Genomic DNA, 16,379 nt, shown 5'->3' on the forward strand with positions numbered 1-16,379 from the left:
TTATATTTCTGCTGCAGAATGTGCTGGTCCCCTAGCCATTTATCAGTCCAGAATTTAATATTCTCCCCACTCCCAACCTTCCAAGCCAAGTTGTCTTTAAAAATACTGCAGTCCGACTGGTGATACAGATTTCTAATGTCTCTCCACCAATGGGAAAAACCCCTTTTGTCACTAGCATTTTGGAATTCTGACCAACCACCATATTTTGAAATTAAAATTCTGACCCAGAGCTGCTGTTGATCAGATGCAAAAGCCCAAATCCATCTACCCATCAGAGCTAAATTGTATTTAGAGATATCCTTTATCCCCAAGCCTCCCTTTGTCTTAGGCAAACAAATATCATCCCATTTGACCCAAGGAATTTTTTTGTGATCATTGTCCCCACCCCACAGAAAATTTCTTTGGAGGGATACCAGCTTTTTGACTATCCTTTGAGGAATTTTAAAAAAGGAAAGGAGATAGATTGGAAGGGCATTAAGGACAGAATTGATAAGAGTGATCTTCCCAGCCATGGATATATCTCTTTGAGCCCATTTGGCTAATTTAGACTTGAATCTAGAAATAAGAGGCTCCCACACCAGCTGGCTAGTAGGATTAGCCCCAATAGGTAAGCCTAAATAAAGGAAAGGATAATCCAGCTGTCGACAGTGCAAATAATTGGCTGCTTCCAAAGACCAATTGACTCCACCCCCTATTATCCCAAACTGACTTTTAGCAAAGTTAATCTTTAAACCAGAAGCTAGTTCATAGCCTCTTAATAAGGCCTTTATAACAAGAATATTCTCCCACACAGCCTCTCCTACAAAGACAGTGTCATCAGCATACTGCAAAATGTTGATAGGCTCCTTTTTCTGTCCAACCAAGAAGCTTCTATAAAGGTTTTTGTGGACTGCTTGTCTCATCATACCAGTAATACCTTCACCTACAATATTGAAAAGTAAGGGAGCTAGGGGATCCCCTTGTCTCAAACCCCTTGTAGGGGAGAATTCCTTAGAAGGGCTGCCATTAATCAGAATAGATATAGATGCTGAGTGGAGACAAGCTGATATCCATGATCTCCATTTTGAGCAGAATCCCAACCTGAACAGCATGTAGTCCAAAAAAGACCAAGAAACTGAGTCGTAGGCCTTTTCAAAATCCACCTTGAAGATCATCACAGGTTTCCTCTTCCTCCTGGCTTCCTCAACCACCTCATTGAGAATCACAATACCATGAAGAATATGCCTTCCTTTAATAAAGGCTGACTGCCTTTCATCAATTAACCCATTCATTACAGACCTCAGTCTGTTAGACAGCAACTTGGCTATAACTTTATACATACAACCTATCAAGGATATAGGCCTATAGTCATTGAAAGACTGAGGATGAGACAACTTAGGAATTAAAGCCACAAAGGAAGCATTGCTTCCTCTAGGAAAGCTGCCATGAGCATAGAACTCATCCACAAATCTTCTAAATTCTGGACTCATTATATCCCAAAATTTTTTTATAAAGTTGAAGTTAAAGCCATCTGGCCCAGGGCATTTATCACCTCCACAACTCCACACAGCCTCCTTGATCTCTAGATCAGAAAATGGGACAATCAACTGCTCTCTTTGTCTTTGAGAAATAGATTTAAAGGGGACCCCATCCAAATAAGGCCTAGAATAATCATGTTCAGTAAACCTGGCCTGGAAATAATTAACAGCTGCATTCTTCACTAAGATTGGTTGCTGCACCCACACACCATCAATAGTAATACCTGGAATAGCATTATATGCTCTCCTGTGATTTATTATTCTATGGAAATACCCAGAATTATAGTCCCCCTCCTTCAACCATGATATCCTAGACTTTTGTCTCAAAAGTGATTCCACAGCAATTGAAGCATTCCATAAATCCTGCTGAAGGGAGTTTCTGATTTTGAGCTCTTGATCGGATAAAATACGATTAGAAGCTAAGTCCTCCATCTCATTTAGTTTCTGCTGGATGCTGGATATTTTGTTAGCATCAATTTTCCCCTCATCCTTACTCCACTGTTTTATAGCAGCTTTCAAGTTTTTCAGCTTATTTTTTAAAGCAATACTCCCCCAACCTCCCTGCTGATCATTACACCATGTATCCCTCACCATTTTCTGATATTGATTCTGCTGCAACCACCAGTCAAAAACCCTAAAGGGCTTAGGACCCCAATCCACCATATTAGTTTGCAGAATGGTCGGACAATGGTCCGATAAATCCCTTTGCAAAACATGTTGGCAGCTCTCAGGCCACACAGATAACCATTGATCCGAGACCAAGAATCTGTCAAGCCTACTCTTTACATAACCATTAGGCCTAATCCAAGTATAGTTAGAACCCACAGATTTAATTTCCTGGAGCTCCATATCAGAGATCCATTGATTAAAAGCTGAGATGTCTTGTGATTCTACCCTTCTTTGAGATAGACTAACCCTTTCCTCTGAACTTCTAATACTGTTAAAGTCCCCAAGAACACACCATAAACCCCTTGAGTTAGAGACTTTTAGCTGCCATATATCATCCCATAAAGCTTTTTTCTCAGCAAAATCACATGGAGCATAAACATTGACAATTATCAACCTCTGGTTATTGTAAGTGCATCTCCCTTCAAGCATTAAAAAACTTCTTCCTTTCACCCTCCTTTCAACCTCAAAAATGGAGTTATTCCACATACAAAGCAGCCCACCAGCAGCTTGCACAGAAGGAACATAATCCCACTGAGCAGTGGAATCCCCCCAAATGGCATTACAAATAATCTTGTTAAAATTCTCCCTTTTAGTCTCTTGAATGCACACAAGGTCCACCTTGTGTTTTGAAATCAGCCTTCTTATAGCAGTCCACTTAACCCCCCTCCCTAAACCTCTGGAATTGTAAGACAGAATTATCATAATTGTGATTTTTAGCTCCCCTCTCTGCTGTCAACATAACATCCTTGTTCTCCATGTCTAATAACATCCCCTTAACCTTGCTGTCATCTTCCCCACATGATAGACCCATTTCCTTTAGAAGGGCATATTGCATATGTATAGGGTCCTCTGATTGCGAATTCGAAGGATCATCTTTAGGGCCTGGTATTGAATCTGTCTTCTCTTGTAAAAGAGGCAAAGGAAGAGCATTATGGTCTGAAATGCAGTCCACGATTGAGTCCTCCCCCCACTGGGCCTTGGTTTTACTTTTCAACACTGTTTTTCTTCTCACATACCCCTTATTGACTGAAGAAGTTGGGCCATTTGGAAGGCCCATTTCCTCAGCTACCTTCTCTGAAAAAAGTTGACTAGCTGTACCATTATCCTTGTCCCTGGCATTTGAAACGTGAGGTGTAATTTCCTCACGGGGCATAACATCCACTTTATCCCCTGCAACTCCTTTTTCTGACCTATATTGAATTTCCTCAAGCCCGTAAGTCAAATGGGCCTGGTCTACAAGGCTGTCTATAACAGAAAACTTTTCCTTAAACATGATATCCTGCTTATCACTTTCTTCATCTCCATTTAATGCTGACCCATTTCGGGGAAGATGGCCGTTGGAGGCTGTCAACGCCATCTCTGTCCCTATGTCCTGTGAATTTTGAACAATGTCCCTATGAAATGCTTCCACGTCATCAGGATTAACGGACCAGTCCCTGCAACTCCGAGCCAGGGTCTTTACCCACTGGTCTCTGCGAGGATTATGCGGAAGGAACCCATCGGGATCTTCGGAGTCCCCGCCGAAAGTGTCGTCGGACGCCCCGTCGGGAAACCCGTCGCCGGAAAAGACCTTTGGGTGGAGAACACCCCCTGTTACGGGGGTGTTTGGCTGGGTCGAGAAAGGGGAAGGGGGGAGCCACGATGGGTTGCATGGCATCTGCTTCGACCCGCCCAGGTTCGTCATGTCCTCAACAACTTGGAGGACGCACTCAACTCCGTCAACGGTGGCCGGAATCGTCACCTGAAACGAAGGTTTAAGCTGCATCCAAACCAGGATACGCGCCACATCCAAACGCCGTCTGACCTCCACGTTCTCATCTACTTCAATCACCTCCCCAGCTTCAGCCAACACCTTCGCCATACACTCCTCTTCCCAAACTGACAGAGGGAGACCCCAAAGGAGAACCCAGGTGAGCCTGTGTGTGGGCCGTATCTCCGGGGACCATTTCTGGAGTTCCGATATGGGGGTAGACCCGTTCTCGTTCTCTTGGTGTATGAGTCGAACAACTTTGGACTCATCCATGTCAGGGAAGATGACCCAATCATCAATCCAGTAGCATGGATTGATATCATCTTCAGCCACCCATTTCAATTCTTCGTCCAGCCTCTCAAACATGCCTCTGTTTTTCAGTCTAGCTACCCATGCCTTAGAGAGCCACTCAAGTTTCGTCTTACTTGAATGCAGAGTGACTGGGCCATGGTTCACCTTTTCAGCCCCGGGCATAGTTACCAGCGGGTTCATATGATTCGTTTCACCATATACAGACTCCTTCACCACCACAGCATATGATCGAGTTTTAGTATTGACTTTATTTTCCTCCTTTACACCTTCGTCCACATACCCAGCTTTGTGCTTCTGTTGAGTAGCTCCCTCACCGTGACTCAAGATCCTTCTTTCACGATTGCCTATCATCTTCCCCCTGTCGAATTTCGGACTATTGACAAACATTTTCACCCCACCAATGAAGATATTAGTATCTAGCTGCCTCTCTAATCTCTTCTCATCCATGACTTCTTTAAATCGGACAAAACCAAACCTATGGCCCAACTTGTTTTTGGTTTTGGAAATAAAGACTTCCCACACCTTTCCCCACTTCTGGAAGATCCTCCACATGTCTTTCTCCATCATCCCTTCAGGGAATCTAGAGAAGTAATATGTCGTAACATCAGCCTTGTCTCTCCATGTCACTTTCTTTTCTTCCCGTTGATGACTGCCTCCATCCGGTCTGCCTCTATTATCCTTCTCGTTCCTTTTCTTCTTGCGGGTTACTTCCACCCAGGCTCCATGATTGTTAACATCAAGTTTCTGTTGCTCCTGTTCTTCGTATGCGGTCCGTGAGGGGGAGTCTCGTTGAGTTCGCAAGTAAGAGTCATCAATCCTCCAGAACCTCCTTGTGTTGCTCCGAAATCCCCGTTGGTGGAAGTCGTTCCTGTAGCCGTTTGTTGCTCTCTTTGTGTTCACTCTCTCTCTCGGTCTACCCTCTCTCTCTCTCCCCCTGTCTCTCTCCCACACTCTATGTCTCAGTCTACCATCTCTCTCTCTCCCACTGTCTCTCTCCCACGATCTCGGATGGAAGTTTCTCTCTCTCATTCTCAAATCATTCTCGACCTACCCATTAGTTAGTTACATTAGATAGTTAGGATATGCATTTTTATCCATAGGAAAACCAAACTTATACTGTTCCAATTTATAAACTGCTAGAACGAACATAATGCATAATTTTAGAGTAACACATAACTCTTTGGATGTCTAATTTACAATTTAAGAGTTTAATTGTGTTGTGCACCTGTTTAGAAATGGAAGTCACAACTCAATGGCTCTAACTAAAACTCAGGATTATAGAGGAGAAAAAAGTGGAAATCAAAAGAAGAAATCCTCTTTAAATTGTAGTATAAATATTCAGATACCTCTCCAAAAGGCAAAACATCATTTTCAAAGAAGTCACCAAAATCACCAAACTCTGATAGAAGGGCTTGAATATCCATTTCCATGCCTCTATCATCATCATCCCAGTCCCAGTAAGACCCAATTGGATCATTTCCTACTCCTGTAATGGCTGAATTGTTCACTTCCATGGAACCAAAATCAGACATGTAAGCATCTTGCACAGGAATGTTTGTAGCTGTACTTAATGACTCTGTCACCCCTGTTCGAGACCGCTTAGAGCCCTGCAGAGAAATAAGAGCAGCTATAATACTCAATTGCACAAAAACTAGATCGGCAAACACAAAAATTAAAAACACTCCTTCCAGCAAAAAAAATACAATACAATAAGAGCACACAGAATATTGTTAAAGAATCTTTCATATTTTCAAGAAAAATACTGCATAACATATTGTTAAAGAATCTTTCATTTTTTCTCAATTTACTTTTAAATTGCAGTAAGTTAGCCTTCTTCATGTGCATACAATCCAGAACGTGGCTAGGTTATGAAGTGAGAAGTATGTGTATCACTATGTTGTAAGGGTACAGCTAAAGCTAAACTGGCCAAGTACCCGTATCCAGAATCGATGGTCTCAGTTTTACATTCAAATTTAAACTGTGGGAGTGTGTGTGTGTGTGTGTGTATCATGTACTCATTAGGTACCTATGGGTATGGTAACTACTCTGACCAGAATTGGTGCATTATGCATGCAATACATTACATTTAGCAAAATGCTACACCACCACCTTGCTTTTTCATAATCCAATAAAATATTATAAGCCTTTATCCCAAAGAATATAAAAAGGTGGGAAATTTATGGTAGTTAGCTTTAGTAGTTTGGGTAGAAGTAAAAAGACTAAAAATTTTATGGCGATGTGCAGTTTATGCTATTATTTGATTCATTTGGTTGAAGGATAGTGTTCATATTTTAAGGAGGTCGATAGGCTTGTCTAATGATATAAGATAAGATTCAGCAATTGACTCTTATTTTGTGTACAGCACGTGGTTTTTTAAAAGGTCCCTAGCAGATGTGCAGAGTGATTGGCAGCTTTGTTCCATTGGTTTTCTCATCTTTGTTGCCTAGATTTTCCTTTTGGATGATTGATTATCCTCCAAGTTCCTTGTAATTTTCTTTTATTCATCATGGTAAACTTTCTTTTAAAGTAAAAAAAGTTCAATATTATTTTTCAAAAGTAAATAATGATATACCAATTTGGGGCCATCACTGTCCAACTGATCAGCAGAAGATACCATAGACTGTCTACACGTCAAAGAATCAGCATCTGCCTCTAGTTCACTTGGTCTTGTAGTCTTGTAATCACTATCACTAGAGCTGGCACTTAAGCTACTAATACTGCTACTATTGCTATTGCTACTACTATCATAACTATTTTGTGTGCGGGTTCCATTGATTTCGGTCCAAGGATCTTCAGTACAATCCACATTACCAGCACTGCAGAAAGCCGAAGAAAATTGAGGCTTTAGCTAAAACCAGAACAAATGTACTCAAACAAATTTATGTGCTCAAAACATTAACCAATAAATTACAGGGATAAGGTTTTGAAAGAGGAATAGAAGTGAGACAAGGTTTATCAAAAAACCTATTGACAACAATTTTTTTTTCTCCAGAAAAGAAGAAAAGTACGACTATAGACTATGGAGAAAATATGATAGATACTAATACCGAAAATTCTAGACACAACAAGAACTCAAGAAACATGGGAAAAAAATGCAACAGACTGCATAGTCTCTGTATGCCAGACAGCCATCAGCAGAAGACAGAAGTAGTACAGGGTTCACAATTTTTTTTTGGATCGGCAAACATATAATATGTATTGATAAATTGAGTACCAGAGGTGCTAAAGTACAGCTAGGGGTTCACAATTAATCTTAATAATAATCAAGATGTAAGAATCAAGAAACACCTCAGACAAAAACATGCATGAATGCAGAGAGCGATAAAGAGAGCACAAACCAGTGAATAAAGGAAGAGGAACCAGGCAGGGATGGTCCCATCCAATTCTGCAGCCAAAATCTGTATGTTTCACATTAATAGAGTATATGAATCACAGGGCTCTTCTGGGAATTGAAGTATAATGGTTCATATGACAGGACAATCACAATGCACATACAGCATATTCATCTGACAAAAATAAATTTGTTACAGCTAAAGTGACACCAAGAATTGTAATTTAGGTGAAACCAATTAATAGTGTAAGAAATTGTGTCCAAAAATAAATAAGAGTAAAATGAAAACAAGTAAAGATGGGTGTAGCGCACACAAAACAGAGGAGGCCATTGAAAACAGAGAAGACAAGGCACGGTAGCTTGTGGATTAAAGGCCAGCTATTAGAGTTCAGACACAGCGGAAGCATGGTGGACCCATAACCCACTGGTCCCAGGATCGAACCAGGCTCTGATACCATGTAAGAAAGGAATTTACTGTGTTGTATGTTCTTCACCACACACAATACCTTTATTTATAAGCAGAATTGATACATAACTACAGAAACCTAATAATGACTAAGAAGGAAATCCCTAATTTCAGCTATACAATCAATCATATTAAAAACATATATTTCAGAAGTTCTTTTATCTAGGGGTCATGCAGAACATATGCTCACTATGACAGTATGACTGCTGCTATTCAAGTGGCAACAGGACACTATTGCGAAACACCATGATGGTGAATCAAACCAACATGAGCATTTGGGAGGCAGGGACGCTGTACTCTAATTTGCTCTACCCATCATTAACTACTCTTGCACAATTCAAGCCACTATTTGCTGCATATTGTTGGTGCATCTTATAAAGTGGGTTTGGGCTTAACTCAACCCCTAAAGCTAGCTCATAGGGTAAGGGTTTCCCCCCACTTATATACTATATCTTGCCACTATCTCTACCCGATGTGGGATTTGGGTTTTTCCCAATATACCCCCTCACGCTCAAGCACTTTTGGGCTTGGTACGTGGATAATATGGTGGGTGACCCGTTAATGAATCTAGGATAGGCTCTGATACCATCTTTGAATGTGGGTTTGGACCTAACTTAACTCCAAAAGCCAGCTCATAGGGTGAGGGTTGCCCCCCATTTATATACTATATCTCGGCACTATATCTAACCGATGTGGGATTTGGGTTTTTCCCAATAGTGCATAAACCAGTAATGTTGATGAGATTTGTTTTCTATGTAGCTTATTTGGATATGATTCAGAGATTAGCTTCTATTGGGAATCAAGCATGTGGTCTTTTCAAGGAGGTTTTCCAAATAAATATGCAGAGGGATTGGGCAATTTTTCCCCAGTGACATTTTTTTTTTCTTGTTCTAATTTTCCTTTTATTTTCATATGGATAATCCCTTATTTTTAAACTTCCTTGTAACTATCTTCTGTCTAAATGAACTTTTATTATTTAAAATAAAAAGTATATATCAACAAAAATCAAGCAGGAAAACCAGCTAGACTAGTGAGTCTTAACAGTTATACACAAAGCTCTTAACCAAAGAAAGGAAGAAAATAGCATAGCATATGTCCATGGAAAAAAAATACCTTCTCAAGGAAGACCTTGCTAATGATGTTTGTAAAACTGGCACAAGCACTGCCTCAGCTGGATAGAGAAATGTTTTATCATAATCCAACAAATGATCTGGTGATCCCTTGTGATCACTTCGTCCCACAATAGGAGATTCGGCAACATGAAGTTTGGGTAAATTCCTAACACTATTTTTGTTTGGCTGCAACGTGTTGTCAGTTCCAGATCTAGGGAAGCCAAGACTTACTTCAACATAACAATTCTGCCCCCTCAGCTGGCAACCAACACCCTGGGAAACATGATATGGGAGACCTATAATTCCATTGGACACCCTAAATTTGGTAGAACTGCTATTAAAAATAGAAAAGAGAAAAAAAAAAGGAATTTCGTCATGGGTGATATCTTGATATATCAAATGTCTACATAAAAGGTTATAAAAGGGACCTGAAGTAGCTTTGCTTGACAAGATCACTAGGAGAACAACCAGTCAAGCTGCCACAAATTCCATGTGGAGAAACAATCACTGACGCAAAAAAATGTAAAATAAAATCAAACGGTGCCAAGAAAAGCCACCTGGAGGACTAAGATGAACTTAGTAACCCTTTTGGATATTGCTAACTACTGATTAGTAATGAACATGCATGAACATATGATATTTGTTAGAAACCCAGCTTAGAAAATAGAGCAAAGAAAAAGATTGAATTGAACAGAACAAAGGAGATTCCTCTTTACAAAGGATTTCTCCTTATCAAAGAGCAATTGCTAAAATTATAAATGATAACTGATCTGAATGAATTCCCCTCCCTTTAGTTCTATTAATTTCTGTCACAAACTTCCTCTAACTCCTTCCCTCATTCTAACTAACATTCTAACAATCCTAATTAACCACCCCGCCCCCCGTCTTAACATTATGACATTATGACACCTAAAACAGGGATTAACATTGACAAAGATAGTGACAATAACATGACATGGACATGTCACATAGATAGAGAAAGAACAAATATCAGCAATTAACTGTAACAAAATCTCTAAGCAAAATTCAGTTCTCAGTGCAACGAAACTCCCCAAACCCTCGTAAATTATATAATAGGCCAAAAATGACCGTGTTCACATTAGCAAAGATATGCAAATTCAAAACGCTATCCCAAAGGACAGGAATCTTTATCAAGGATTCTTTGAAAATCCTAGCATTGCTCTCCATCATTACACACCAAACAAAAGCCAGCGTAATACAAATATTTTAGCACAAGAAAAGATAGATAGATAGCATATCAAAGAATAATCCTGACAAATGACTTTGAACCAACAGAATTTTATGCGCACAGAGCATGCCAACCTGGAAGTCTATATGTAAACTCCATAGAATGTTGTAATACTTTTTCCAGATCAGCTGTGGAAAGCATTCGGATATGCCTGATAAAAAGGAGGGAAAATAATAGGTAAATATTTCAATGCAAGATACACTATTGACAAACTATAAAAAAATAGCACTGTCATACTTTGAGGATACTATGACATGTATGAAGATTGCCTCCTCAGTTGCAGCAAAGACAAACTCAACTGCAGGCTGTCCTCTTCTGGAAATATCAGAAATATGCAATTTTTTTTTGGTCAGCAAAGATAATAGATTAAATAAATATATAGTACCAGAGGTACTGAAATACAGAAAGGAAGTTGCCATGGGAATGGTTCCGTAATCAGACAAAATAGTCTGAGAAGGAACCACTCTATAGAAACTGAAGAAAACAAAACTAGTAGCTAATATGGTCTAGATTCCTATCCTTGATTACATCGAAAGCCTTCTCTAATATTTGAAGACCAGTGATTAAAGTGAGATTGAAAACCCTTCTCTAAATGTCTCAGCCAAGTCCATAACAAAAACACTGCATCCTCCATCATTTTATTTGCATTGAAGGTAGCAGGGTCACAAGTCAGAAAACAGCAAACAAGCTAGATCTCACACAATGCATACAAATTGCATTGAACAGTCAAACAGCTCTGGTGGGATTTTGGATTTAGCAATTTCAAGGTCAAAGCAAACATGACTAAATCTATAGGAAACTTGAGGTCTACAACGAAAGAAGCCTGTTATGATACAGTTTGCAGTTCAAAATAATTACTCCACCACAGAATATGTTGAGTGAGATTGGGGTGCATTAATCATAAATAGTTATAACTTATACTTACCCATACTCAGAGTTATTAATGGGAGATTATGGTGGTCAACCCAAAATCTGAGATGGCATTGCAACATGTGGTGGACAGAATAAAAATAACATATACATAGAAATAAAATTGCAATGCAGAAACATATAAAAAAGTGTTGACAGCTGTATGTCTATATTAAGAATTAATTAGACAGCTGGATGTTTATTTTTGGAATTAATTTTCTAGAAAATTGAATAATTAGGATCAAGATCAGATTATTCCGATTTGATCTGATTTGATTATTATTTTGGGTCAGAATCAAATCTCTCTGATTTGATCTGATCCCTTTTTATTTACTTTCCTTTCTGCATTTATTATGTTTTTTTTTTTTGAACGGCCAAAAGTATTTATATATTAGATATTAATAGTACCAGAGGTACTACAAAGATACCTATAGGATGCCATTTCCTGAGACTAGAAAACATAGACAACAAAGTACCACCCCAACAAGTAAAACTACAGAACCCAGTCAACCATCCCACACTAGATAAAGGCAAGAGACATGGATGAGGACCATTGCTGAAAAGGAACAGCAAAGTCCTTCTCCCACCCCCTCAACCAAGACCAGGTGAGAAAGATTGCATTATCCACCAACTTAGAGATAACAAACGGTTGATTTTTAAATATCATATCATTTCTAGCGTTCCAGATAGATACTGTTGCTGCTATCCACCAAATCTTCCACTTTCTATTAGAAGCCCTCGAAAGGCTGATTATTGAAAATCATGCCATTTCTGTGGTGCCAAATGGACAATGACAGAGCTATCCAGAGAAATTCCCATCTCTTGACTGTGCTGCTTGGTCTATTCCATTGAGAGAATTGCAGAAAATGATTGTTTGGGTCAGTGGAGAGAGGACCCACTCTATTAACCCATCTCATAGGCTCCCACCAGAGACTCCTAGTCTTGGGACAGTTGAAAAAAAGATGATTGACAGATTCTTCTTCAAGGTCACATAAAGGACAGCTATAAGAATGCAGAGTCACTTGCCTCCTTCTGAGATTATCCCTAGTAGGGAGCCTGTTCTTGAATAATCTCCATGAAAAAGCACTAGCTCTTGGGGGAATTTTCAGGCTCCACATGATCTTAAGAACCCTGTCCTCATTAGCATTATCATGAGCCTCCTGCAGCATTTTATAAGCAGACTTTGTGGAATATAGGTCATTAGGATCAGGCTTCCAGCAAAGGAAATCCCTGCTGGAATGATTGATGTTGCCTGACTCAATGTCAGCTAGGAAGTCAGCTACCATGTCAATTTCATAGTCAAAAAAGTTCCTTCTCCATGTTAGCTTCCATTCCCATCTCTCTTCCACCAAATTCCCCATAGAATTGATTGAAGAGGTCTACTGATTGCTTATTAAAAAAAGAGTAGGATATTTTGTTTGAAGATTATAATTATCCCCCAGCCATTTGTCCTTCCAGAAACTGATTTTGGTGCCACAACCCACTCTCCACTTGAGGTTATCAACAAAACAGTTGTTGTGCTGCTGCTGGAAGATAGCCTTTAAGTCTTGCCACCATTGAGAGTGGAATTTACTCTTACCACCAGAGATCATCTCTTTCCACCCACCATATTTGGAGATTAAAATTCTAGCCCAGGGCTGGTTCTGGTTATTGGCCAGCTCCCACCCCCATTTGCCAAATAAAGCCTCATTAAAGATGGATAAATCTTTGATCCCAAGGCCCCCTTTGTTCTTGGGGAGGCAAACTGAACCCCATTTTACCCAAGAAATCTTGCTAGCCTCTTGCTGACCTCCCCACAGAAATTTTCTCTGGATGGAGACAATCTTGTGCACCACTTTTTTGGGAATCTTGAAAAAAGAAAGAAGATAGATAGGTAAGGCAGCTAAAACTGAGTTAATGAGAGTGATTCTGCCCCCCATAGATAGGCTTCTTTGCTTCCACTTTGCAAGTTTATCTTCAAACTTCCTTATAATAGGCTGCCACACACTCCAGCTCTTCGAGGACACCCCTAGAGGCATTCCGAGGTAAGAAAAAGGAAAATCCATGTGATTGCAGTTAAGGAATTGAGCTGCAGCCCTGCACCAACTTCCAGATTTGCCCAGACAGCCAAGATGGCTTTTAGAATAATTAATCTTGAGGCCATAAACGTTTTCAAAGCATCTCAGAATGCATTTTAAAGATCTAACATTTTGCTGAGTGGGATCTCCAAAAAACAGGGTATCATCAGCATATTGGAGGATGTTCACTTCTTCTTTTAAAATTCCAACTCTATAGCTGCTAAATAGATTCTTGGACACAGCTGATCTCATCAAACCTGTGAGGCCTTCCGCTACAATATTGAAGAGAAGGGGTGCAAGGGGATCACCTTGCCTTAGACCTCTCTTAGGAGCAAATTCCTTAGAAGGACTTCCATTAATTAAAATGGATATGGTTGCTGTAGACAGACAACCATTAATCCATTTCCTCCACCTATCACAAAAGCCCATCCTCATGAGCATGTAGTCGAGAAAGCCCCATGAAACCGAGTCATACGCCTTTTCAAAATCCGCTTTGAAAACCAAGCAAGGTTTATTTCTAGCCTTAGCCTCAGCTATAACCTCATTAGCAATCAAGACACCATGCAAAATGTGTCTTCCTCTCATGAAAGTTGTCTGTCTATCATCTATAAGGTGAGGTAGAACAACGGCCAGCCTCTTGGCCAGAACTTTAGCCACGATTTTATAGAAGCACCCTATGAGGGAGATGGGTCTATAATCATTAAAAGATTGAGGATCATTAATCTTTGGGATGAGGGCTATGAATGAAGCATTAGTTCCTTTGGGGAAGGAACCATTGATGTAGAATTCATCCATAAACCTGATGAAGTCAGGTTTCAAGATCTCCCAAAAATGCTTAATGAAGTTGAAATTTAGCCCATCCGGACCAGGGCTTTTGTCCCCACCACAGTCCCAAACTGCTGATTTGATCTCCACTTCAGAAAATCTAGTCACAAGGCTTTCTTTATCTCTTGAATCAAGAGTAGAGAACTGGACACCATCAAGGGTTGGTCTTCTAGGAGCTTCCTCTGAAAATCTGTCCTTGAAATAAAGGATAGCTGCATTTTTAACAGTGCAGGGTTCGTGAACCCACACACCATCTATGAAGATACCTTGGATGGCATTTTTTCTCCTTCTATGGTTGATCAATCTGTGAAAATAAGTAGAGTTGTTGTCCCCTTCTTTTAACCACTTTACTCTAGACTTTTGTCTTAGCATAGATTCGTAAGCATAAGCTGCATCCCACAATTGACCTTGAAGGGATTTCTTAAGAATCAATTCCTCCTGAGATGGAGCTCTATCAATTAGGCCAGTCTCCAAATCATTCAGCTCCTTTTTAATATTCTGGACTGTTCTAGCATTAGCTTCCCTATTTGTCAAACTCCAGCTCTTAATACTCTGCTTAAGGTGCTTTATTTTGTGATTCAAGACAAAGCCTCCCCAACCAGGAGGGTGGTAATTGCCCCATTTCTGCTCCACTAGCTGCTGGAACCCCTTATCCTTCAACCACCAATCCATAACCTTAAAAGGTTTTGGCCCCCAATCAATGTTCTTTGACTTCAAGAGAATAGGGCAGTGATCAGAAAAATCCCTATCAAGCACAAACTGAGTTGAATCTGGCCATTGCAGAAACCACTCATCAGATAAGAGGAACATGTCCAATCTGCCCATGGCACTGCCATTGGGTCTGAACCAAGTGAATTTCCTTCCAATGGACCTAACCTCCTCTAATGCCATCTCTGAAATCCAAGAATTGAATTCAGAAATGCTGGGGTCAGGACCCACAAGCTGGGCTGCACTCACTCTCTCATCTTGGTGTCTTATAGAGTTGAAATCACCTACTACACACCATAGACCTTCTTGAGAGGATGTCTTCAGCTGCAGAATTTCATCCCATTGCTGTCTCTTCCTATGGATGTCACACGGAGCATACACATTGATAATGGAGACCCTCTTATTGTCTTTGATCCACATTCCTTCCAACAAAATAAATCCTGCCCCCACTACCTTTCTATCAACTGAAAATGAATCATTATTCCAGATGCAGAGGAGGCCACCACCAGCATTAATTGAAGGGGCGCATTCCGAAGCAACATTACAATCAGCCCATAAATACTGACAAGTCCTCCTATCAATGGCTTCCATTTTTGTTTCTTGGATACATAGAATATCAAGATTGTTGGTCAAGGTCAGTTTTCTGATAGCTGACCACTTGATACCACTACCCAGCCCTCTAGAATTAAAGGATAGAATATTCATGAGTCAATCTTATCCTTTCCCATCACAGCTGTTACCTCTGCTGTATGTTCACTAGCAACCTTAGCAGTCTTCATGTTTACAGAACTGTGATTATGCTCTTCAAAAGAAAGGCCCAAATCTCTGGCTAATTGAAGATGGAAGTCTTCCTCGTTTTCTAGAGGAGCTTTGTTGAAACTACTGGAAAGAATAGGGCTGAGACACTGCTGGTGCTGAAATGAAGCCACCTCCGCTACCTAAACATCCCCTGCCATGTCATCTTTTTTATTGAGCGTGTCATTTTCTGTAAGATCCAGGGAAAAGGTGTCATATACGTCCCTTTTGGCCTTTGCAGCAGAGTTGCTGTTTAAGTGGGCCAAGAAATTTCTTCCTACACCCCCCTTTCTTCTAGAGTAGACCTTTAAGCTGAGGACAGATTCCTCTCCCTTTGATGTTGGGCCATTAGTAATGAGGCCCAAATCCTGTAACTCCGCATTACATGCCTTTTTCTGAACGGTGTTGTTTACTTCAAAAGTCTCTTTGTATGAGAGATTTGAATTTGGTTTGACCAGGGGGTATGACACTAGGTTAATATCCTCTGGATCATGCTGTACGACCCAAAGGTCAGCCCCTTTACCAGAGTCAACTTCATTGGGACCTTCACCTGCTTTTTCCTTAAGAAGCATCTGCTGTTGGCCAAGGGAGGAATCCCTACGTTCTAGAATACCATGTCCATGCAAGTGGCTATGGAGGGGACCGTTGTAGTCCACGTGTCGCGCGGGGAGAGGCGATA

General features: G+C 40.3%; 1 protein-coding gene across 2 annotated transcripts in view; it reads right to left on the reverse strand.

Moving 5' to 3' along the window:
* Positions 1-16,379, reverse strand: part of LOC114381894 (mediator of RNA polymerase II transcription subunit 13-like) — a 55,890-nt gene that overhangs the window by 28,739 nt on the left and 10,772 nt on the right. The window contains exons 7-13 of one of the 2 annotated variants that reach the window (XM_028341119.1): positions 10,644-10,721; positions 10,481-10,557; positions 9,586-9,664; positions 9,159-9,488; positions 7,587-7,646; positions 6,821-7,064; positions 5,595-5,855 (exon numbers count right to left, since the gene is read on the reverse strand). In XM_028341119.1, the coding sequence (XP_028196920.1) occupies positions 5,595-5,855; positions 6,821-7,064; positions 7,587-7,646; positions 9,159-9,488; positions 9,586-9,664; positions 10,481-10,557; positions 10,644-10,721 (1,129 nt within the window). Of the gene's footprint in view, positions 1-5,594; positions 5,856-6,820; positions 7,065-7,586; positions 7,647-9,158; positions 9,492-9,585; positions 9,665-10,480; positions 10,558-10,643; positions 10,722-16,379 lie in introns of both variants that reach the window. The other variant, XM_028341118.1, reaches the window with a different exon arrangement.

This window comes from Glycine soja, chromosome 13, assembly GCF_004193775.1.
Source record: "Glycine soja cultivar W05 chromosome 13, ASM419377v2, whole genome shotgun sequence".
Classification (NCBI taxonomy): Eukaryota; Viridiplantae; Streptophyta; class Magnoliopsida; order Fabales; family Fabaceae; genus Glycine; species Glycine soja.